At 38.0% G+C, this 25655-nt stretch overlaps 2 protein-coding genes across 8 annotated transcripts in view; both read right to left on the reverse strand.

Moving 5' to 3' along the window:
* Nucleotides 1-1385, reverse strand: part of akap11 (A kinase (PRKA) anchor protein 11) — a 30049-nt gene extending 28664 nt beyond the window's left edge. For both annotated transcript variants that reach the window (XM_062061648.1, XM_062061647.1), the window contains exons 1-2: nucleotides 1022-1385; nucleotides 259-347 (exon numbers count right to left, since the gene is read on the reverse strand). In XM_062061648.1, coding sequence (XP_061917632.1) covers nucleotides 259-321 — 63 coding nt within the window. In that variant the 5' untranslated portion in view covers nucleotides 322-347; nucleotides 1022-1385. The remainder of the gene's footprint in view (nucleotides 1-258; nucleotides 348-1021) is intronic.
* Nucleotides 1386-14810: 13425 nt separating this feature from the next.
* dgkh (diacylglycerol kinase, eta) overlaps nucleotides 14811-25655 on the reverse strand; it is a 259098-nt gene continuing 248253 nt past the window's right edge. For all 6 annotated transcript variants that reach the window (XM_062061650.1, XM_062061649.1, XM_062061655.1 and 3 more), the window contains one exon: nucleotides 14811-18532. In XM_062061650.1, coding sequence (XP_061917634.1) covers nucleotides 18446-18532 — 87 coding nt within the window. In that variant the 3' untranslated portion in view covers nucleotides 14811-18445. The remainder of the gene's footprint in view (nucleotides 18533-25655) is intronic.

A 25655-nucleotide genomic window follows, 5' to 3' on the forward strand; every position in this document is an offset into this window, starting at 1 on the left:
TGCTCCTTAAAACTCAAGTGGTCATCAATTAAAAATCCTAAATATTTAAAAGCACATACTAACATAATTTGTTGCCCATTTCTTGTTCAAATGTTCTCACACAGTGCTGATCTTACAGTTTTTGATGTGAAAACAGAAAACAGAGAAGTCGACAATATCCCCCTTATTGCTTGTTGGTTGTGTTTGTGCGAGATCCAAGTCATGTGGCCCCGGCGTCTCCAGGGCGTGTGGAAGGGTCTATAACCTATGCACACTAACCTCTTTTCGGACGCAGGCCCTGGACCTTCTCGGGGCTCCTCTGATCCGTGCACAAGCGTCCATGACGACCTTGCAGAGCGATCGCTCACCTGCAAAGAGAAAGTCATAATTTTGGGAGGCGAGAAAACATAACAGCGAACTTTAAAAAGAGGGCCTAGGCACGTCCCGCTGGTATGGACTTGTTATTATTAGCCTGCTTTGTTGTTCTTCGTGGCGCCAAGTAGGATGGAAGATGGGGAGGGACAAGGGTGTGTATGTTTTACAAAAATATTTACAGTGTACAGAAAATATATTTTTTTAATGCTATAATAGATGTAATGCATCACAGCCATCATTTGGCTGTTTGTTGACATTGCACTGCCTGTACCTAACTGAAATATGACTTTATTTAAAAATATTTGTCTTGCATGGAGACACATTGTTGGACATGTAAAGGAAGAAAAGATAATAATGTTGCAGCCTGTATGGCCTGGCAGGGAACCTCACTGTGGATGCTGATGCTGATGTTTAACACTAGCATAGCGTTGGTAAATAGTTGCCATTAGTCAGACATTCATGTTACAGATAACAAGTGAACAAAATAGATGTTTGGAATAAGAGTGCAGGGGGAAAAGGCCACAGTGCTCGTTGACAGGCTGTCAATCAAGTAAGCTAGCAGTGTGACCAGGCCGCACCTCAACGCCACAGCTAGCAGGCTAACGTCACAATAACCAGTGGGCTTATTTAAGGACCGCTTTATATATCCGGTTTAAAATGCATTTACCTTAACTCTGCTCCGTGATGTTGTCGTTGTTGTTGTTGTTGTTGTTGGACTCCAGCAGCGCCGACGCTAGCCGCTGTGCTCCGTCCGTGAAACCAAAAAAAAAAAAGAGTAGGAATTTTCCCCACTCTTTCCAGCACGAACGAAGCAGTGGGTTGATTCTCTCACATCGTTCGCCCCTTTCGACACCACTTTAAGTTATTCCCCGTCATGACAAGGAGGCACGTAGCAAAACATTAATACGCATTTCGACACGCAACATCGACGTCAAGTCATCGGACTAGACGCTGGAATTCATGGGGAAGCTGAGGTTTACCGATTCCCCTGAAGGCATCATGACTCCCCATCCCACTGTGCATTACGGTGTGAAAATACAGAGCGTCCGAGGCATCACCAATCGATGATCGATAAGACGAAACCAGAGCAGTTGACGACACAATTGCAAAATGGGACATTTTTTGTGGTGGCAAGAATGCTCGTAAATTAGAAAAAGCTGCTTTTGATTGAAGTTTATTACATTACTGGATACTTATAAACTGCATATAGTGTTAAACCTTATACTTTCCTGAGGGAATCAAAGTTCTACCTTACAGTTGTATTTATCATTGCGTCACATGTTTTCATAATATTATAATTATTTTCTAATATCATAGCATAGGAGTGGTTTTGCAACACCACAACATATTCCCGTTACTTTTGTAACTTTCTCTTTTTATGACAATTGTTCTCATTATGATAACTATTTCTCATTTGTCTTGTAATATTACAACTTTTTTGTCATAATAATACAAATTTTTCCCCTAATATTACCTTGTCATTTCCAATAACATAACTTTTTTTTTAGAGATGTCCGATAAATGCTTTAAAATGTAATATCGGAAATTATCGGTATCGTTTTTTTATATTATCGGTATCCTGTTTTTTTAATTTTTATTTTGTATTTAATTTTTTTTATTAAATCAACATAAAAAACACAAGATACACTTACAATTAGTACACCAACCCAAAAAACCTCCCTCCCCCATTTAAACTCATTCACACAAAAGGGTTGTTTCTTTCTGTTATTAATATTCTGCTTCCTACATTATATATCAATATATATCAATACAGTCTGCAAGGGATACAGTCCGTAAGCGCACATGATTGTGCGTGCTGCTGCTCCACTAATAGTACTAACCTTTAACAGTTAATTTTACTCATTTTCATTAATTACTAGTTTCTATGTAACTGTTTTTATATTGTTTTACTTTCTTTTTTATTCAATAAAATGTTTTTAATTTATTTATATTATTTTATAGATTTTTTTAAAAAAGGACCTTATCTTCACCATACCTGGTTGTCCAAATTAGGCATAATAATGTGTTAATTCCACGACTGTATATATCGGTATCGGTAATTAAGAGTTGGACAATATCGGATATCGGCAAAAAGCCATTATCGGACATCCCTAATTTTTTCCATTTAATAGTTGTTTTCTGTTTATTTTTTAACTTTTCGTTGTATCCCTAATAATAACTATTTGTAATGATATATTAAGTCCATCTTGTTGAGAAATATATAATCAATAATATTATATATTTAACCTCCTGAGACAGAGAAATAAAAGTTGTCTTTTGCAGTGGACTTGTGGACAAAGGAATAATTATTTCATCCGTTATACATTTTATTGTTTTGATGAAAGGAACATGACAATTTTTTTACATAAAACAGAGATGATTTACAATGTGGCAGCACGGTGGTACAGGGGTTAGTGCGTCTGCCTCACAATACGAAGGTCCTGGGTTTGATCCTGCGCCCAGGATCTTTCTGTATAGAGTTTGCATGTTCTCCCAGGTACTCTGGTTTCCTCCCACCTCCAAAAACATGCACCTGGGGATAGGTTGATTGGCAACACTAAATGGTCCCTAGTGTGTGAGTGTGAATGTTGTCTATCTATCTGTGTTGGCCCTGTGATGAGGTGGCGACTTGTCCAAGGTGTAACACGCCTTCCGCCCAAAAGCAGTTGAGAGAGGCTCCAGCACCCCGCGACCCCGAATGGGACAAGCGGTAGAAAATGGATGGATTTAAAATGTTAAGTAGTTTTAGCTTTTCTTGCCTATATTTTTATATTCTATCTTAACGGTGATATTAGCATTAGACTTGAAAAAAAACAATCCTTAAACTTGTCTTGATTTCTTTGCATTTTGTGAATTTCACAAAGCTTTTTTTTCTTTTTAATTCCACACATGCAGTTCTGTAAAGTATATCAAGTAAATGCAAAAAAATAAAAGTAGTTGGTCCCCTCATGTCCACTACAGTGAACCTTGTGTTGTTTTCAGCATCTTATAAATCAGTGACGTGCGGTGAGGTTCATGACTGGTGAGGCACGGACTTCATCACAGTCAGATTTACAAACATATGAACCCTAAAGAGTATCTTATTCACCATTTGATTGGCAGCAGTTAACGGGTTATGTTTAAAAGCTCATACCAGCATTCTTCCCTGCTTGGCACTCAGCATCAAGGGTTGGAATTGGGGGTTAAATCACCAAAAATTATTCCCGGGCGCGGCGCCGCTGCTGCCCACTGCTCCCCTCACCTCCCAGGGGGTGAACAAGGGGGTGGGTCAAATGCAGAGGACACATTTCACCACACCTAGTGTGTGTGAGACAATCATCGGTACTTTAACTTAACTTTACACTTTACACATACAAACTGTAGCACACAAAAAAGCACATTTAATAAATGGCTAAAACCATGCAAGAAAAAACTTTTTAAAACATTTTAAATCAAACAAAAAAACATTGGATGCATTAAAGAACTGACTTCTCTTGTGTGGTCCGAGCTTTAATGGCGCCCTGGGAGAGACCCACTTTCTGCATCTCCGTCACAAACAAGTTGCGTGAATTTTGCCCAGTCATTGTCATTTGCGCTAATCTAATGGGGTTTGGTTTCACTCACTTCATGTTAAGAGTGTCCCGAGCCTATATTGATATCGGAAATCGGCAAAAAAAAAAAAGAAGTATCCGATGATATCGGCTTGCATCTAAAATGTTTGATACAGGCAGTCCTGCAGCGTGTTTACTTGTGCAAAGCCAGACAGCTGGTTAACGTCTAAATGTCCTCCAATAAGCACACAAGGTTGCTCTTTTCTTCTATTTTAGTCATTCACAACAGCTAAGCACCCAATAGTAAGCAACATAGCATGCAGGCTAAGTACACAAACACACACGCTTCTACTACTACTACTACGAGGGAATAACGAACAACAACTCAATGATTGACACAAGCTAAACATAGGTAATAAGTGTCCTTAATTGAGCGTGTAGAAAATATTAAGTAACAAGCGAGTCTGCATAATTCAATTTTCTTTGTCTTGAGCATAACTTAATGAGCTATTAGGTGGCGCCTAAAAACAATTATCACTCCACTTTAGCTTAAAGACAGCATAAGTCCATTCCAGACGGATAATAATAAATAGGTTAGTGTTATTTAAACCTACCATTGTTTTCTGTTTGACTAACTTTTGCTTGATCGAGCCTTTTCCAGCATTAACTAGGAGATAATTAAAGTATGAACGACTAGTGCGGATATCGTATCGGGTCGCTGACAATAAGGACTGTCTTCAGCTAAGGATTTTCATAGTCCAAACTGTTTCTCACAGTCGACAATCATTTGGATCTACATGTACGGTGTTTTTTTTGTTATTGTTTTTTTTAAAGGGAAATAGATTGTGACGATAGTAGTGGATACTGACTGGTCACTAGGTGTCAGTATAATGTCACGTGATGTACATCGAGGTGGTTCTTTCTGATGGCTTTCATTAAAGCAGTGCTTCTCAATTAATTTCTGTTAGTGCCCCCACGTAGAAAGAGGTAAACAACATTGTTATACACTACCGTTCAAAAGTTTGGGGTCACTCAAACAATTTTGTGGAATGGCCTTCATTTCTAAGAACAAGAATAGACTGTCGAGTTTCAGATGAAAGTACTCTCTTTCTGGCCATTTTGAGCGTTTAATTGACCCCACAAATGTGATGCTCCAGAAACTCAATCTGCTCAAAGGAAGGTCAGTTTTATAGCTTCTGTAACGAGCTAAACTGTTTTCAGATGTGTGAACATGATTGCACAAGGGTTTTCTAAACATCAATTAGCCTTCTGAGCCAATGAGCAAACACATTGTACCTTTAGAACACTGGAGTGATAGTTGCTGGAAATGGGCCTCTATACACCTATGTAGATATTGCACCAAAAAGCAGACATTTGCAGCTAGAATAGTCATTTACCACGTTAGCAATGTATAGAGTGTATTTCTTTAAAGTTAAGACTAGTTTAAAGTTATCTTCATTGAAAAGTACAGTGCTTTTCCTTCAAAAATAAGGACATTTCAATGTGACCCCAAACTTTTGAACGGTAGTGTAAGTACACATCTAAGCATAATATGGTATGTTTAAGAAAACAAAAAATAAATATAGATCGACTTACAACAAATAATCACTTTATTAACATTGTTTTGGTTTGTAACAGAAAAGATTTAAAGTGCATCAATTTGCCTGGGGGGGGAAAAGTCCTTATTTGAATTATGAATAAGGATTAAACTGTCAGGGTCAGTTCCGCAGTGGTTCTCCTCCTATTTGTAAGGTCTGAGTCCGCAGATTTGTTGTGTGGAGTGGAGTGCCTCAAGGTTCTGTTGTGGGTCCTGTATTGTTTTTTTGCTGTTTTTGAACCCTTTGGGAAAGAGCCTTCAAAGGTTTAGCAATGTTTTTGTTCACTTTTTTTGCTGACGACGTCCAGCTCTACTGCTCTTTTAAGCCGTCCTTCATCCAGAAGCTTAACTCCTTGGTTCAGTGTTTGGTGGACATAAAACAATTGCTAAGTGATAACTCTGCAAAACAGAAACCAATCCCTGATAACTTCATTCCAGGGATGAAAGAGTACTTGGGTGATTTCGGCCAGTCTACTAAGCCAAGCCTCGGAAACTTGGGAGTTACCTGAAGACATGTCATTAGTGCAGCATTGTAAGCAGCTGACGAGGATCTGCTTCCTTCATCTAAGGAACATCTCTAAACTTTGGGAGATGGTGTCACAGAATGATTTGGAGCTTATTTCGTATCTTCAAGGCTTAGGATATTGTAACAGTCGGTCGTCATGTACGAACAAGAAGGAGCTCTCTTGACTGCAACTAGTCCAAAACTCTGCGGCGAGAATTCCGACCCGCACTAATGGGAGGACCCACATGTCCCCTATTTTGAAAGAACTTAATTGGCTGCCAGGGTCCTATAGGATCAGGTTCAAAATGCTGGTTCTAGCCTTCAGAGCTTTGCATGGTCAGGCTCCTTCCTACCTCAGTGATCTGACCCCCGTGTCCGTAGATCAGAATCTGCTGAAGGTTCCACGGACCGATCTTTCCAGGCTGTTGCTACCACGCTTTGGAACGATCTTTTGCGCTCAGTTGTCTCTGTTGACTCTTTGTTCCAGAAGTTTTGAGGATTGTCTCTGTGCTGTTTGGCGTAAAGTAAGCGGGATACTTTGTGACATTTGTGCAGAAATGGCTTTCTTCTGGCGACTCGACCATGCAGCCCATTTTTCTTCAAGTGCCTCCTTATTGTGCATCTTGAAACAGCCACACCACAATTTTTCAGAGAGTCCTGTATTTCAGCGGAAGTTATTTGTGGACTTTTCTTTGCATCTCAAACAATTTTCCTGGCAGTTGTGGCTGAAATCTTTGCTGGTCCTTGGATAGAAACACAATTAAGCAAATAAAGGGTTTTTCCACTCTACGGCTACTTTAAAGGCCTACTGAAAGCCACTACTAGCGACCACGCAGTCTGATAGTTTATATATCAATGATGAAATCTTAACATTGCAACACATGCCAATACGGCCGGGTTAACTTATAAAGTGCAATTTTAAATTTCCCGGGGAACTTCCGGTTCAAAACGCCTTTGGAGGATGACGTATGCGCGTGACGTCGCGAGGTCCACGGAAGTGTTTGGACCCTTTTGGACACAATACACAGAGCTCTGTTTTCTTCGACAAAATTGTACACTATTCTGGACATCTGTGTTGGTGAATCTTTTGCAATTTGTTTAATGAACAATGGAGGCTGCAAAGAAGAACGTTGTAGGTGGGCTCGGTGTATGCGGCTAGCTGTAGCAACACAACAAGGAACACTTTGTTGGATAGCAGACGCGCTAGCGGCGAACTCACCTTGACTTCTTACGTCTCCGGGCCGCCGACCGCATCGTCGATCGCTGGAACGCAGGTGAGCACGGGTGTTGATGAGCGGAGGAGGGCTGGCTGGCGTAGGTGGAGCGCTAATGTTTTTATCATAGCTCTGACGAGGTCCCGTTGTTAAGTTAGCGTCGTTAGCAACAGCATTGCTAGGCTTCGACAGGCGTCGAATACACATTAACCGTGTATTTACATGTCCAGTGTTTGGTTCAGTGTCTCCTGATAGTAGTATTGTTGATCTTCTGTCTATCCTTCCAGTCAGGGATTTATTTATTTTGTTTCTATCTGCATTTGAGACAGATGCTATCACGTTAGCTCATGCTAAAGAGCTTCGTCGATGTATTGTCGTGGAGATAAAAGTCACTGTGAATGTCCATTTCGCCTTCTCGACTCTCATTTTCAAGAGGATATAGTATCCGAGGTGGTTTAAAATACAAATCCGTGATCCACAATAGAAAAAGGAGAGAGTGTGGAATCCAATGAGCCAGCTTGTACCTAAGTTACGGTCAGAGCGAAAAAAGATATCTCTTGAACTGCATTCTAGTCCGTCACTCTAACGTTCCTCATCCACAAATCTTTCATCCTCGCTCAAATTAATGGGGGTAATCGTCACTTTCTCGCTCCGACTATCTCTCGCTCCATTGTAAACAACGGGGAATTGTGAGCAGCACTACCGCTTGTGACGTCACGCTACTTCCGGTAGGGACAAGGTTTTTTTAATCAGCGAGCAAAAGTTGCGAACTTTATCGTCAATTTTGTCTACTAAATCCTTTCAGCAAAAATATGGCAATATCGCAAAATGATCAAGTATGACACATAGAATGGATCTGCTATGCCCGTTTAAATAAAAAAAATTCATTTCAGTAGGCCTTTAAGCTATACAAGAAGAGAATTGCACATTGAAGTGCTAATTCAAAAGTGCTGTTGTAAATGCCCTACTTGTGTGCAGGTGTTATTGCACACACTTATAAATACTAAAGAATAGCTTTTTCTGGACGTTACTTTATTGAATAGGAAAAATACAATTCTAAAACAGTACTTGACTCGCATTATTCCCACGGTCCAGTCAGACTCCATAAAACAGGCAAGTCAGACCCCCAACAAAGCCAGGTCTCAGAAAGTAAATATTATTTTTAATTAGGCCGAGAAAAGCTGTTTCTCCACATTCTCAGCGTATAAGTCAGATAAATGATGACACATTTACTGTGTATTTATTGAATTGAAACGAAACAAAAATGCTTCATTTTGATGAGCGTTACTTGTGGACAATCCTGACGACTTCCTCATGGCGTCTTTATGGGTGGTCAGCCATTTTCATTCCCTGACACCACAACGGAAAAAACCACACGGCGATTACTTTCCGTGGCCAAAAAAACAAAACAAAAAAAAAGGGCCCTCAAAAAGTCACATCCTGCCGGGTCACCAAGTCCTTTCGGTTGCACATTCCGAGTGGAGCGTCACGTCGTTAGTCAGGACCCTCTCCAAGCCCCGCCCCCCCCCCCCCCTGTGGCCTGTGTGGGAGAAATGTCACACACGTCCCACGGCGTTCCCTCACAAAGAGCCCATTCAGCGACGACAGTGTGACTCATCCTCTTTGTTTTTTCCCACCGCCATTGAACGCCTCACACGTCATTGAGCGGCCTTTCATCAGGAACACAAACTCCAGCAGACTGTATGTCTTTTTTTTTTTTTTTTATTGAAGAAGAGAGATATGTACTTTATAGGTGGCCTCGTTTAAGGCACCTTGCAAATTGTACAACAAAAGCGGAACCATTCAGAATACAAAAATACACATCTCAGTGACTCCAAATTGTATAATAAATAGAGCTAACCATGCATTCTAACCATAAAAAGGCACAAAAAACAGTCACTTAGTAGTCATAAAAAGTATTATTATTAAACTACCTTTTTACCCCGAGTCATTCAATATAGCAATACGAGTGACATTATATTCCAAATGTGAGATAACACAATGCATGTTTATATCTGAGGCAATAAATATGTTTACTATTTATCATTCTTACAACCGTAAACACCATGTAAACAAATAAAACTCCCATCACGTAAGCTAACATGTCAAAAATGTGGTTGTTTTTTTTTTAAAGCCTTGCATGGTTTGGTTTTTGAAAAACCCCGGCAGTTTTGCAGCCTTATTTACAGACCACTAGAGGGCGCAACAACAACAACAAAAAAACAGAAAGGTGTCCGCTTCCACGCATACCGTGAACGTTCAGAAAGTCTCGAAACTGCGACGGACGCTTTGGGTGCACACGCGTTATAATCGACGTTACAAGTGGATTCCTGTGCAAAATTAAGTAGCGATACTCAAACTGTTACGCGGAATTTCGTCTTTGGCTAAGAAACGCGTCTTCATGGCGACTGATTTGGGTGGACGTGAGCAAGGTCTTCTAACTGGGGGGGGGGGCTGCAAAACACTGGTATGTTTGCAACAGATTTAGTCAGGTATAAAAACGTTCCAACGTTCCCCGGAAAAGTACCAAGTGTCAGAAGGACAACTTTGAAATAAACTTTTCAGGAACTTTGAGCAAAGCGCACAGATTACAGAGAAAGCATTTACCCGAGTAAACAAGTTCCTGGTAATAAAAGTGATATCCAGCTCATTGTGTTCTCAGGGTATTGGACCGATCGCAACTGGACTGTTTGGGGTGTTTAAAAAGACTTTTGGCTCCAGTCTGAGGGGATGGTGCAGGATCCAAAGTATTTATTCTCGAAACTATACAAGGTGCTGATTCTTTCTTAGGGGATTAATATGTTTTCAGGATATTAAATTGACAGCAACTGTCCAGGTGGTCTGAGAAGACTTTTAGGACAGATAGGACGGTTCTAGTCTGAGGGGATGGTGCAGCTGCCGACATTTGGTGTTTGTAATCCAGTAGATCAGGGGTGTCCAAACTTGTTGCCCCGGGCGCCGCATTGGGCTAAAAATGTTTTGCATGTAAACTATATATATATATATATGTATATATATATATATACATATATATACATATATATACGTATATATACATATATATACTATATGTATATATACATATATACATGTATACATACATATATACATGTATACAGTATATACATATATATATATATATATATACATATATATATACACATATAAAAAATAAAAATAAAAATAAAATCTCCTGAGGATTGAGGAAACCCCTCATGAAACAGGCCTGTAGAGATGAAATAGTCTTGTGATTTTTTCCCCACACATACATATTACGCTCTACCACGGTATCGAGCACTATTTTTTTGGATAATCTAATTAAGACATATAAATATATTAGGGCTGCAACAACTAATCAATTAAATCGATTAAAATCGATTATAAAAATAGTTGCCGATTAATTCTGTTATGCGCATGCGCAGAGGCTTTCAAAAAAAAAAAATATTTATTTGTAAACTGCAACATTTACAAACAGCTGAGAAACAATAATCAAAATAAGTATGGTGCCATTATGCAGTTTTTTCCCCCAAAATACTGGAAAGGATAGAAATGTAGTTTGTCTCTTTTATCCGATTATTAATCGATTAATCGAAGTAATAATCGACAGATTAATCGATTATCAAATTAATCGTTAGTTGCAGCCCTAATATATATATATATATGTATGTATATATGTATGTATATGTATGTATATATGTATATATATGTATGTATATAAGTATATATATGTATGTATATATGTATGTATATAAGTATATATGTATGTATATATGTATATATATATATGTATATATATATATGTATATATATATGGATATATGTATATATATATGGATATATGTATATATATATGGATATATGTATATATATATATATATATATATATATATATATATATATATATATATATATATATATATATATATATATATATATATATATATATAGTTAAAGTGTCCCGTTGTGAGTTTAAACCCCGGCCGAGTCATACCAAAGACTATAAAAATGGGACCCATTACCTCCCTGCTTGGCACTCAGCATCAAGGGTTGGAATTGGGGGTTAAATCACCAAATGTATTCCCGAGCGCGGCCCTCGCTGCTGCTCACTGAAATTTCACCCCAAATGCAGAGGGTGAAATGACCCTCTGCATTTGACCCATCCCCATGTTCACCTCCCAGGGGGTGACTATGGGGATGGGTCAAATGCAGAGGGTCATTTCACCACACCTAGTGTGTGTGTGTGACTATCGTAGGGACTTTAATATAATTAATATAATTGGATATTAAGAGTATGTGAAAGTTGGACTCCTACCTTGTTTACTTCTGTGACAACCTCCTTAAAGTTTTGTAATCAGTCGCAAGTATCAAGCATCTAAAATGTGCTAAACATGATAAGTGTGGAGGTGGTGTTTTTGCATTTTTCTCATCATTCTTTATAATAGATTTTAATGGGTGTAATCTTCAATTGTTGTTATGGTTAAAGGACGTGTTGTATAATATCCACAAATTGTGTTTTTTGTTGGCATTTTGTTTTGGTATCTATTTTATTTTTTGCACCATGACTAGGGAAGGTTGTTTGTATTATGATGTGCTTGATCGAATTTATTGCATGAGAAGTGGTCATGGTTCTGAATTGCTCATGTTGTCCACAAGAGGCCGACCAATCAGCAGCAGCTTTTAAAAATGAACTTAAAAAATCCCTGCGGCTAAATTCCTTGATAAACTCACGTCTCACGGGCCAAATGGGGGCCGTAGTTTGGACACCTCTGCAGTAGATCATCTTCCATGCACTTTTGTCTAAACTCGGTACTCGGCAACGACTTCATTAATTTGGGTTTAAGTTAAGTTAAGTTTAAGACTCAAATTCAGATTACAGCAGGTGTTCATCGGTGAGAACACTTTTTTAAAGATAATATTCACCTCATTGCACATCCGATATACAGTACCAATGTCTTTTTACTTTCTTTCATTCCACTTGCATAGACAGTTATTTTTTATGTACAGTATTAATGTGCACTTTTAAAAAAAAACAACCCTGCTTTAGAGCTGTATTTTCCAACTGTTTGAGAATCATTGAACGTGTCCTAGATAGTGATTTGATAAAGCGCGGGGAAGACGGAAGGGAAAATATGCGCTTTAAGTCATGTCCTTTTGGCAAGGTTTATCCTTTTAGATTTAGATTTAGATTTATTGGTCCCCTTTGGGAAAATTAATTTTCACTGCCGTACATTTAAACAATAGACATTACACATCACGGACAAAAATAACAAAAAGACATCGTACATGACCAACACATTTACAGGCTTGCCTGCTTTTTAGGGCGGCTATAGCTGCAGGGATCAGGCTTTTCCCGAGGCGGGCCCTCTGGAATTTGATAGCTCTGTACCTGTGCCCTGATGGTAGTGGGATGATGTATTGTTGTAGTGGGTGAGTCATATCCTGGACTATCGTGTTTGCCAGTCGAATGATGGACCTGTGGTTTAGATCTGAAATGTTGGGTGTGGGTAGGCCGATGATTTTAGCTGTTGACCGACCATCACTTAAAAACATCGCCGCTTCAGCCCAGATGTCTGTAGACGAGGGGAAATATCTCATGACTACTTTAGAGTAGAGATGTCCGATATTATCGGCCGATATATGCGTTAAAATGTAATATCGGAAATTATCGGTATCGTTTTTTTTATTATCGGTATCGTTTTTTATTTTTGTTTTTTTTAATTTTTATTAAATCAACATAAAAAACATAAGATACACTTACAATTAGTGCACCAACCCAAAAAACCTCCCTCCTCCATTTACACTCATTCACACAAAAGGGTTGTTTCTTTCTGTTATTAATATTCTGCTTCCTACATTATATATCAATATATATCAATACAGTCTGCAAGGGATACAGTCCGTAAGCCCACATGATTGTGCGTGCTGCTGCTCCACTAATAGTACTAACCTTTAACACTTAATTTTACTCATTTTCATTCATTACTAGTTTCTATGTAACTGTTTTTATATTGTTGTACTTTCTTTTTTATTCAAGAAAATGTTTTTAATTTATTTATCTTATTTTACTAATTTTTTTAAAAAGTACCTTATCTTCACCATACCTGGTTGTCCAAATTAGGCATAATAATGTGTTAATTCCACGACTGCACATATCGGTTGATATCGGTATCGGTAATTAAAGAGTTGGACAATATCGGAATATCGGCAAAAAGCCATTATCGGACATCCCTACTTTAGAGGATACACACTGTGGATCCTGCACCATCCTGTCAAGACTGCAGCTGTCCGAGACCAATGTGGTCTGTAAATGATGCAAATACCATAGCCGCGCTCACCCTTTAGAGCACAGCTGGCACTGAACCTGCAGAAAATAGTTCTTCTCAGGTTTCTCTATATTTACATTTTCACACTTTGCACTATTTTTTTTTCCATTTCTTACATATTCCTTAATTTTAAGAGGTTATTGTTAGGTGTTCAATTTGATTTTACAATTTTGTTGACATTGTTTTCCATGCTTGTGTTGACATTTCGTTTACTTTCTGCCTTGATAGCCGAGAGGATTATAATCAGAGGAAGCTTACATTTGAAACGAACACGTTTACGTTTAATATTGTTTTCTCCTGCTCCTTGTTTTTTTTTAACAGGTCGTAAAAAAAATGTCAAAACAAAACACTTACGGCTAAAAACTTCACACAATATATCGCCCAGCCCGACGTGACTGAAGCTCAATTTGGCATGAAGTTACATTCGGATAGTTCTAGATATGTTCTATTGAGTTAGGAAAATGACGCTTCTGGGGAAGATTTACGGAAGAGATGGGAGAAATAAAGCATCGTCATAAATGTTTGGCTGTTGTCGTACACACACACACACACACACACACACACACACACACACACGCACACACACTTCTCTAACATCCTATTTCATCATGGAAGCACCTCTGGACGAAACATCTGTCTGTGTGCGGCGTCTAATTACAAAAGCTATTTCTAAAAAAAAACAACAACAACAACAATTCCCCCACAGATATAAAACACACCAGGTCAAATATTGCACCTTCATTCCGTCACGCCAGCATTGTCGTGGCCCTCGCCGCATGCACGCCGTGTTTGCATCCACTGTTACTGTACACACAGTGCATATAGATATACAGATAAGATATAGAAAGATTGGACCCTGTAACGATATCAACTAGAACCAAGCTGCATGCCCACACTGCAGGACCACTCCGAAGTCCAGCCCCTCTCGTTAGTGTTTTGCACAGAGAAGAGTCGCCGTTATGAAATACAACTTTTGTACTTGAATACTGCAAGAAGTACAAAGAGGGGAAAAAAAAGCATTTTCCTCATATAGTGGCCTCAGCCAGCGGTTATTTACTCAAGTGCAGAGAGTGTCAGGCGTCTATCAGGCGGAGGTGTGAGTGGGGGTGTTTCATAGGATTCGACTTCTGATTAACATTATATAATATAAATATATATATATATATATACATACATCCATTTTCTACTGTTTGTCCCTTTTTTGGGATTGTATATACATTACATATATATATATATATTTTTTTTTTTTAATGAGATATACGGTGACCTTGAGGCACCTTACAAAATAAATATACATATAGTCAAGTTTTCTGTGGTTTTCATCCCTACAAGCCTGTTTCGCAGGTTTCCCTGCTCTTCAGGGGATTTTATTTATATTTATAAAATCCACAGAATTTTATAAATATAAATAAAATATACGTACACTACCGTTCAAAAGTTTGGGGTCACATCGAAATGTCCTTATTTTTGAAGGAAAAGCACTGTACTTTTCAATGAAGATAACTTTAAACTAGTCTTAACTTTAAAGAAATACACTCTATACATTGCTAATGTGGTAAATGACTATTCTAGCTGCAAATGTCTGCTTTTTGGTGCAATATCTACATAGGTGTATAGAGGCCCATTTCCAGCAACTATCACTCCAGTGTTCTAATGGTACAATGTGTTTGCTCATTGGCTCAGAAGGCTAATGGATGATTAGAAAACCCTTGTGCGATCATGTTCACACATCTGAAAACAGTTTAGCTCGTTACAGAAGCTACAAAACGGACCTTCCTTTGAGCAGATTGAGTTTCTGGAGCATCACATTTGTGGGGTCAATTAAACGCTCAAAATGGCCAGAAAAAGAGAACTTTCATCTGAAACTCGACAGTCTATTCTTGTTCTTAGAAATGAAGGCTATTCCACAAAATTGTTTGGGTGACCCCAAACTTTTGAACGGTAGTGTACATATTAGGGGTGTAAAGGTACACAAAAATTTCGGTTCGGTACGTACCTCGGTTTAGAGGTTACGGTTCGGTTCATTTTCGGTACAGTAAGAAAACAACAAAATATACATTTTGGGGTTATTTATTTACCAAATTTAATAAATCTTCCACCAAAAATATTTTTCTTAGTGGAATGTTTGGCGTGAAGTAATGGGAACCTTGGATAAGTCAATAATTCATAATAACATTGATTTTGATTCAATATTATGTTTTGAGCAATGACAGTTTGAAAGAGAGAAAAAAACAGCTTTGTTTTATTAGTCAACATTGCAACTTTTTCTAAATTACATTTAACCTTTAAGCTTTTTTATTTCACTTTTGTTATGTTTTTGTTTATTTTAATAGTATTTTTAGAATGTGTCGTCGGCCTTTAAAACATTAGCTGTGGGCCGCACACTTTTGACAACCCTGCTATAGATAATAAAAAATTAAATCTGATAAATCCATGGATAAAAAGCAGAGCCTGGCGACGCATGCGCGCACAATTTGTTTTGTTTTTAACCCCTTCTTAACCCTGAACATACATTGAAAATACACGCAACCCTAACTCAAAATGCCGGACATTTGAGGCATTTAAGAAACTCCGCCCTGACAGCTCCGCAAAAGAGGACATGTCCGGTGAAAAGAGGACGTATGGTCAGTCTATCGTAGCCCGTTAGCTGCTAGCGTGCCGTGTGTTGTGCCTCGGTGTGCATTGTTTACACAACGTGCGTTACGCTACTTAATATGTCCGTGTGGAAACTTGTTCGGTACACCTCCGAACCGAACCAGAACCCCCGTTCCGAAATGGTTCAATACAAATAAACGTACCGTTACACCACTAATATATATACACTACCGTTCAAAAGTTTGGGGTCACATTGAAATGTCCTTATTTTTTAAGGAAAAGCACTGTACTTTTCAATGAAGATAACTTTAAGCTAGTCTTAACTTTAAAGAAATACACTCTATACATTGCTAATGTGGTAAATGACTATTCTAGCTGCAAATGTCTGCTTTTTGGTGCAATATCTACATAGGTGTATAGAGGCCCATTTCCAGCAACTATCTTTCCAGTGTTCTAATGGTACAATGTGTTTGCTCATTGGCTCAGAAGGCTAATGGATGATTAGAAAACCCTTGTGCAATCATGTTCACACATCTGAAAACAGTTTAGCTCGTTACAGAAGCTACAAAACTGACCTTCCTTTGAGCAGATTGAGTTTCTGGAGCATCACATTTGTGGGGTCAATTAAACGCTCAAAATGGCCAGAAAAAGAGAACTTTCATCTGAAACTCGACAGTCTATTCTTGTTCTTAGAAATGAAGGCTATTCCACAAAATTGTTTGGGTGACCCCAGACTTTTGAACGGTAGTGTATATTCCGCTCTACCTCGGGATTGAGCAATGTTTTTAACGGATAAACCACAGAAACCTCGACTCTATACTGTATACATGTGTATGTGTGTATATATACACACTTCAGGTCTATCTGTCAATATAAAGTTAAAAATAGGGATGTCCGATAATATCGGCCTGCCGATATTATCGGCCGATAAATGCGTTAAAATGTAATATCGGAAATTATCGGTATCGGTTTTTTTATTATCTGTATCGTTTTTTTTAATTAATTTTTTTGGTTTTTTTTATTAAATCAACATAAAAAACACAAGATACACTTACAATTAGTGCACCAACCCAAAAAACCTCCCTCCCCCATTTCTTTCTGTTATTAATATTCTGGTTCCTACATTATATATCAATATATATCAATACAGTCTGCAAGGGATACAGTCCGTAAGCACACATGATTGTGCGTGCTGCTGGTCCACTAATAGTACCAACCTTTAACAGTTAATTTTACTCATTTTCATTCATTACTAGTTTCTATGTAACTGTTTTTATATTGTTTTACTTTCTTTTTTATTCAAGAAAATGTTTTTAATTTAGTTATCTTATTTCATAATTTTTTTTAAAAGTACCTTATCGTCACCATACATGGTTGTCCAAATTAGGTATAATAATGTGTTAATTCCACGACTGCATATATCGGTTGATATCGGTATCGGTAATTAAAGAGTTGGACAATATCGGATATCGGCAAAACCATTATCGGACATCCCTAGTTAAAAACATTTATTTATTTATTTAAATTTTTATAACTGAGACCTTTTCGGGTCTTGAGGGGGAGCCCTAAAAGTTACAAAGAAATCCATATGTTTTATTGGTTTTGAAAATGAAAAATATCAAAACGGCCCCCGCATGCTTTCACTTTTCGGTGAAAACATCATATATGTAAGCGTGATGAGGAAGGAGACCACTATTTGAGGAAACATGCTGACTAACACTAATTAGTCACCATGATTAGTGAGAGTTTGGTCCAACACTGACTAGAAAAGGTGGTCGTCTACAAAGCGCACACACACACACAAGGAGGCCTGGCACTTAGAACACAACATCTTTGACACGTGGTCATGCACAGCCAAATAAATAGAAATAAAAATGGGTGTCAGTAGTCACGAATGGCATCGTCATGGATTAATACTTAACTTGCTCAAGTGTTTACGTCACAACAGAACTTCTTAAAAAAAAAAAATCATGCACTGTTGAATATTTAAGAGGAGCGAGCGTCGCGTGGAATAAAGCACCACAAGCTTCCGGAAGGTTCCGTCCCGAAGCGCCTTTAAAAACACAATATCAAGTGGAACATGGGAGTCCTGCTTTTTGCTACTCATTTGCTATCTACTGTCTGCACTGTGGTTGCTTGCATACCTCTTAGTGTGTGTGTGTGTGTGTGTGTGTGTGTGTGTGTGTGTGTGTGTGTGTGTGTGTGTGTGTGTGTTAGCTGGAGCAAAATGGCTTCTTGTGATGAACAACAGGATCCCTTCTGGCACTTTTCCTCCGCTACTTTGGCACTGCAGCGGATCGCCACATCTCCGGAAGCTTCCTTCCGGGTTAAAGGTCAACCATGGAGGCCTTGGCCAGGTCCTTAGTTCCCTGGAGGATTCTCTTCATATGACCCACTTTCGATATCCCCAAATCCTGACAACAACAACAACAAAAACATACATTGTCCAGTTTTTCCATCTTTTTATGAGACATTCAATCCAATCACAGCAATATTTCATGCCCACATGACATGACGTGTGGCACGAGACACAACAATACACAATATTTGCAGGTAAAAGTACAACTTGTATTATAGTGCCTGTGGTCAAGGCTCATATCGTTCAGTTTCGCTCCCACACCAACGGCACAACATCATTTTTACTTCATAAAATAGATTTACTGGTAGTAAGTAAGATACCAAAAGTTCGGAAATTGACACCTAGCCCATTTTGTGTAATCGGTGTTGAAAGCCGGTACTATTTTTCAGTGAGGCGCAGTGATATCTAGTGGGGAGTGGCGCGGTTTTGGTCACATGGACCAATCAGGTAGCAGCTTTATTCTAACAACATACCTGCTATGGCGACGACAACATCCGAGAGTGAAGAGGAACGAAAGACCTCAAAAGTTAGAAAAAAAGTGCGTAAAGAGGAAAATAAAAGATGCTATATGCATCTTTCATCTGTGAACAATGAGGACGTCCAGCACTTCACTCGGACACGGTGGGACACATACAGAAACTATTTAAAACAGTGGCTTTGTCTGCAAGACCAGAACAAGCATCTGGCAGAAATCTATAAACATTGCTCGGATGTAGATTTTGACGCTATTCCTGACGACGCTGGGTTTCACGCAACATGCTACCGACGTTTTACAGATAAATCTGCATTGTTTTATGCCGAGAAAAGGACCGCACGGGCGGTGGGAGAACCATCTGCAGCCGCAGGTCAGTCAGCAGGCACGTCTGAAACTCCCCGAAAGAAACTTCGATCTCGTTCAGGTTTGCCCGTTGCTTCTGCCGGCCCCGTCCTGCCAGCCATCTGTATAATTTGTCAAAAAGTGGAAAAGTACACTCGTGTGGGAGGAAAACGCCAGAGGGATCAACTCACACAAGCAGAAACCGTGTCGGCAGGTATGTGACACACACACACACACACACACACACACACACACACACACACACACACACACACACACACACACACACACACACACACACGTGTGTGAATCTATAGTAATAATGTTACAGTACATAGCGTAGGATTGAAAGAATGTGTTGTTACTTTGTAATAACCAAATGGACCATTTATACACTGTCAGAGTTAAGGGGAGACCTTGGAATTTAAAAGTTTGAGAACCACTGGCCTAGAAAAGGAAGCCCCACCCATCCCCCCATATACCTTCACACCACAGCCCCAATCTCTCTCTCCCCCCCCCCACACACACACACACACACACACACCCCTGGACTGATTTACACATCACAACCCCCACCCCTCCCCCCGCACACCTTCACACCTCACCCCTCATCCCTGAACTGACTGAACTGTGACCACTACCCACATCCCTGCTGTGACTTCATGTCACCTCCACTGCTGCTACAATAATTGAAGAATGCATAGTGCACTTTATACATCATCATTGTCATATCATCCATTATCATCTTCACTGTGAACTGAATGTGCAATACTGCTTCTGTCTACTCATGCCCACTATAGATCTGTTGTAAGATCCACACTTTAATTTACTTTATCTTATTTCTTTATTTTTGTTTCTTATTTTATTTTATTATATTTATTAGTATTAAACATCCTTAGCATTTACATTTTTAGTAAGTTTATTGTAAGTGTGCAATATAGTTTAAGTTTATTCTTGTTTAATTTTTATATTCTGTGATTCTTTATTTAGCTTAAGTTTATATTTATATTTATATTTTGTGAATTTGCAAGGGGGACCAGCAAAATAAGCTTTTCATTGTGCAGTGTGACTGTCTGTGGCAACAGTGTTTGTTCTGCACTCATTGGCATCCATACCTTCACAGGTTGTGACTCGACCAGTGCCTTTCATGGCAAGGGCAAAAGGAAGACATTTTCTCTTGCTTGTCAGAAAGACGAATACCTGACTGCGTTCTCAAATCTGGGCAGCAGTTTTAACCTTGACCAGTCTACGTTCAAAACACTGAGCAAATATGTGTGCCACCTGTATGGACAGGCATCTGCCAAAGACGTGAACGATGCAAGATACAAAGCATTCTGTATGGCATCGTCAGCTTTGCCAGAACTGTCCATTCCCCCAACAAGTGATGCCCTCCACCAACACTGCAAAAGGGCAAACTACCAAGCAGCAGTAATGCGACATTCCCTGACTGGTATGATGTGTGCCCCTTCACCCATTGGCAATGGATGGTACATTGAGGATGGGGAGTTAACAGTAAGATGGATGACTAGAAATCCTGCCCCAGATAGTGTGCTGCAGGTAGTCCACTGTGGTTGCAAGACAAGCAAATGTGAAACAGAAAGATGTTCATGTATGTCTGCAAAAATGTCTTGTACTGATTTATGTCACTGCCAGAACTGTGGAAATGTTTCAAAGGAAACAGAAGAAAGAGGTGCATGGGATGATGACACAGATGAAAGTGATATTGATGAGTAATTACGCACCATGTCACCATGTAAAATTTGCCACTTTTGTTTCTTTATCAAGATGTTTGATTATCGAGATGCCACACTGCCATTTTAACGGTAAAGCTTAAATAATATCTGTATTACCTTTTTTTTCAAATTTGTTTTGGTCTTTTGTGTGTGTTTGTGTGTGTGTGTGTGTGTGTGGGGGGGGGGGGTATAAATGACACATGCTGTGAAACAATTTGCTACTTTAATAAATATTTATCATATTTTATACCAATTTGGGCCTTTACTGCATCTATTTTAATCTTGTCCATTTTTGCCTTATTCCAGTTTTGGGGTGCATGGTAATATTTTGCTAGATTTTAAGCCACTTTTGGCCACGGTGTGTTACTTCTTTTGTACCTTTGATTACATAGAAGGTTGTGACATTTTTTTAATGTATGATACATAAGCTTTTAGCTAAATTTAATAAGGGTGTGCTTCATTGTGCTGGGGCAAATCACTTCAGTTGAATCGTTTTTTAAGAAATTTGCTACATTTCATGATCTAAATTCACATATGAGTATACTAAGGCACCAATATTTGTTTCAGATGTTAGGTATATGTATTTATGATATTTGAGAAAGATTTTGTGTTGCCAAAATGAATAAGACATATTTTACAAGCCAAAACTGCAGCACAAGATTTTCGTTTTTTGTGATTTACCTCTATATACATTTCTGGCTTGTGACAAAATTTGGCTAGGTATCATGTTCTGAACTTTTAACCCAAAGTCCAGAAGGGTATTATCTATGCAAAAATGCATTGAACAAGTTGTGCTTAGACGTGGGAGCGAAATTCATTTTCTAGGCACTTTTTCTCATGTCAGCTCACCGTCTATTAACTGGCATGTTGTTCACTCCCCTTCTAGGTGGAGGCATCTGCAGGATTAGCACCACCAAGTGGTCAAATGATAAAACTGCAGTGGTAAGTAAAGTGAACTCACAACATAGAATTGAAGCAAAATCCCACATTTCCGGAATACTTAACTGCAGAGAGCACCAAACAATTATCAGGGGTAAGGCAAGGATGCCGTTAATTGTACAAATGCACTTTATATTAAATAACTGTCATCTAAATAATTATACTGAAATGCAATGAACCAACTTCAACCAGTGAAGTTGGCACGTTGTGTAAATGGTAAATAAAAACAGAATACAATGATTTGCAAATCCTTTTCAACTTATATTCAATTGAATAGACTGCAAAGACAAGATATTTAATGTTTGAACTGGAAAACTTTGTTATTATTTGCAGATATTAGCTCATTTGGAATTTGAAGCCTGCAACATGTTTTCAAAAAAGCTGGCACAAGTGGCAATAAAGACTAGAGATGTCCGATATTATCGGCCGATATATGCGTTAAAATGTAATATCGGAAATTATCGGTATCGTTTTTTTTATTATCGGTATCGTTTTTTTTTGTTTTTAATTAAATCAACATAAAAAACACAAGATACACTTACAATAAGTGCACCAACCCAAAAAACCTCCCTCCCCCATTTACCCTCATTCACACAAAAGGGTTGTTTCTTTCTGTTATTAATATTCTGGTTCCTACATTATATATCAATATATATCAATACAGTCTGCAAGGGATACAGTCCGTAAGCACACACGATTGTGCGTGCTGCTGGTCCACTAATAGTACTAACCTTTAACAGTTAATTTTACTCATTTTCATTCATTACTAGTTTCTATGTAACTGTTTTTATATTGTTGTACTTTCTTTTTTATTCAAGAAAATATTTTTAATTTATTTATCTTATTTTACAATTTTTTTAAAAAGTACCTTATCTTCACCATACCTGGTTGTCCAAATTAGGCATAAGAATGTGTTAATTCCATTACTGCATATATGGGTTGATATCGGTATCGGTTGATATCGGTATCGGTAATTAAAGAGTTGGACAATATCGGAATATCGGATATCGGCAAAAAGCCATTATCGGACATCCCTAATAAAGACTGATAAAGTTGAGGAATGCTCATCAAACACTTATTTGGAACATCCCACAGGTAAACAGGCTAATTGGGAACAGGTGGGTGCCATGATTGGGTATAAAAGCAGCTCAGTCATTCACAAACAAGGATGGGGCGAGGGTCACCACTTTGTCAACAAATGCATGAGTAAATTGTTGAACGGTTTAAGAACAACATTTCTCAACCAGCTATTGCAAGGAATTTAAAGAAGACCAAAATCATACATTAGCAATCGCAAAAGTAATATACCCATCAGGATTGTTATTGATGATACACCAATAGAATATGTTCAACAAAATTCATTCTTAGGAGTGTTAATAGATGAAAATATCTCATGGAAGCCTCATATAAATTACCCGAGGACAAAAGTTGCTAAATGTGTTGGAATGATGAGGAGATCTTGTCATTTATTGAACGCCAATGCTCTGTATTTTTACGACTATAAGTCGCAGTTTTTTTCATAGTTTGGCCGGGGGTGCGACTTATACTCAGGAGCGACTTATGTGTGAAATGATTAACACATTAGTGTAAAATATCAAATAATATTATTTATCTCATTCACGTAAGAGACTAGACGTATGAGATTTCATGGGATTTAGCGATTAGGAGTGACAGATTGTTTGGTAAACGTGTAGCATGTTCTATATGTTATAGTTATTTGAATGACTCTTACCATAATATGTTACGTTAACATACCAGGCACCTTCTCAGTTGGTTATTTATGCCTCATATAACGTACACTTATTCAGCCTGTTGTTCACTATTCTTTATTTATTTTAAATTGCCTTTCAAATGTCTATTCTTGGTGTTGGCTTTTATCAAATACATTTCCCCCCAAAAATGCGACTTATACTCCAGTGCGACTTATATGTTTTTTTTAGGGATGTCCAATAATGGCTTTTTTGCTGAGATCCGATATTCCGATATTGTCCAACTCTTAATTACCGATACCGATATCAACCGATACCGATATATACAGTCGTGGAATTAACACATTATTATGCCTAATTTGGACAACCAGGTATGGTGAAGATAGGGTCCTTTTTAAAAAAAAAAATTAAATAAGATAAATAAATTTAAAAAATTTTTCTTGAATAAAAAAGAAAGTAAAAAAATATAAAAACAGTTACATAAAACTAGTAATTAATAAAAATGAGTCAAATTAACTGTTGGTTAGTACTATTAGTGGACCAGCAGCACGCACAATCATGTGTGCTTACGGACTGTATCCCTTGCAGACTGTATTGATATATATTGATATTACCGATACCGATATCAACCAATACCAATATATACAGTCGTGGAATTAACACATTATTATGCCTATTTTGGACAACCAGGTATGGTGAAGATAAGGTCCTTTTAAAAAATAAAATAAAATAAAATAAGATAAGATAAATTAAAAACATTTTCTTGAATAAAAAAGAAAGTAAAACAATATAAAAACAGTTACATAGAAACTAGTAATGAATGAAAATGAGTCAAATTAAGTGTTAAAGGTTAGTAATATTAGTGGACCAGCAGCACGCACAATCATGTGTGCTTACGGACTGTATCCCTTGCAGACTGTATTGATATATATTGATATTACCGATACCGATATCAACCGATACCGATATATACAGTCGTGGAATTAACACATTATTATGCCTAATTTGGACAACCAGGTATGGTGAAGATAAGGTCCTTTTAAAAAATAAAATAAAATAAAAATAAGATAAGATAAATTAAAAACATTTTCTTGAATAAAAAATAAAGTAAAACAATATAAAAACAGTTACATAGAAACTAGTAATGAATGAAAATGAGTCAAATTAACTGTTAAAGGTTAGTACTATTAGTGGACCAGCAGCACGCACAATCATGTGTGCTTACGGACTGTATCCCTTGCAGACTGTATTGATATATATTGATATATAATGTAGGAAGCAGAATATTAATAACAGAAAGAAACAACCCTTTTGTGTGAATGAGTGTAAATGGGGGAGGGAGGTTTTTTGGGTTGGTGTATCTTGTGTTTTTTATGTTGATTTAATAAAAATGAAAAAAATTATAAAATTAAAAATTAAAATTAAAAAATTTAAAAAAGATACCGATAATAAAAAAAAACGATACCGATAATTTCCGATATTACATTTTAAAGCATTTATTGGCCGATAATATTGGCAGGCCGATATTATTGGGCATCTCTAGTTTTTTTCCTTCTTTATTATGCATTTTCGGCCGGTGCGCCTTATACTCCGTAGCGACTTATAGTCCGAAAAATACGGTAGTAACGAGTGATTTAAATAATTACTTTTATGTACGCTAAAATGCCGTTACCGATATGTTTGATGTAACGTGGCGCGCTACTTTTCATGTAGTTTTGATTAAAATGAACTTGATATCAAATAGAAAGAGGCAACACACAGCAGACAACATAACATGTAGGCTAATTACACACACACACACACACACACACACACACACACACACACACACACACACACACACACACACACACACACACACACACACACACACACACACACACACACACACACACACACACACACACACTGGTTATTATTCGGAATGGGGACCAAGTTTTTGATAATGACTTGTGGGCACCACCCTTTCTACAGCTTGTG

The sequence above is a fragment of the Entelurus aequoreus genome, linkage group LG10 (genome assembly GCF_033978785.1).
Source record: "Entelurus aequoreus isolate RoL-2023_Sb linkage group LG10, RoL_Eaeq_v1.1, whole genome shotgun sequence".
In the NCBI taxonomy this organism is placed as follows: Eukaryota; Metazoa; Chordata; class Actinopteri; order Syngnathiformes; family Syngnathidae; genus Entelurus; species Entelurus aequoreus.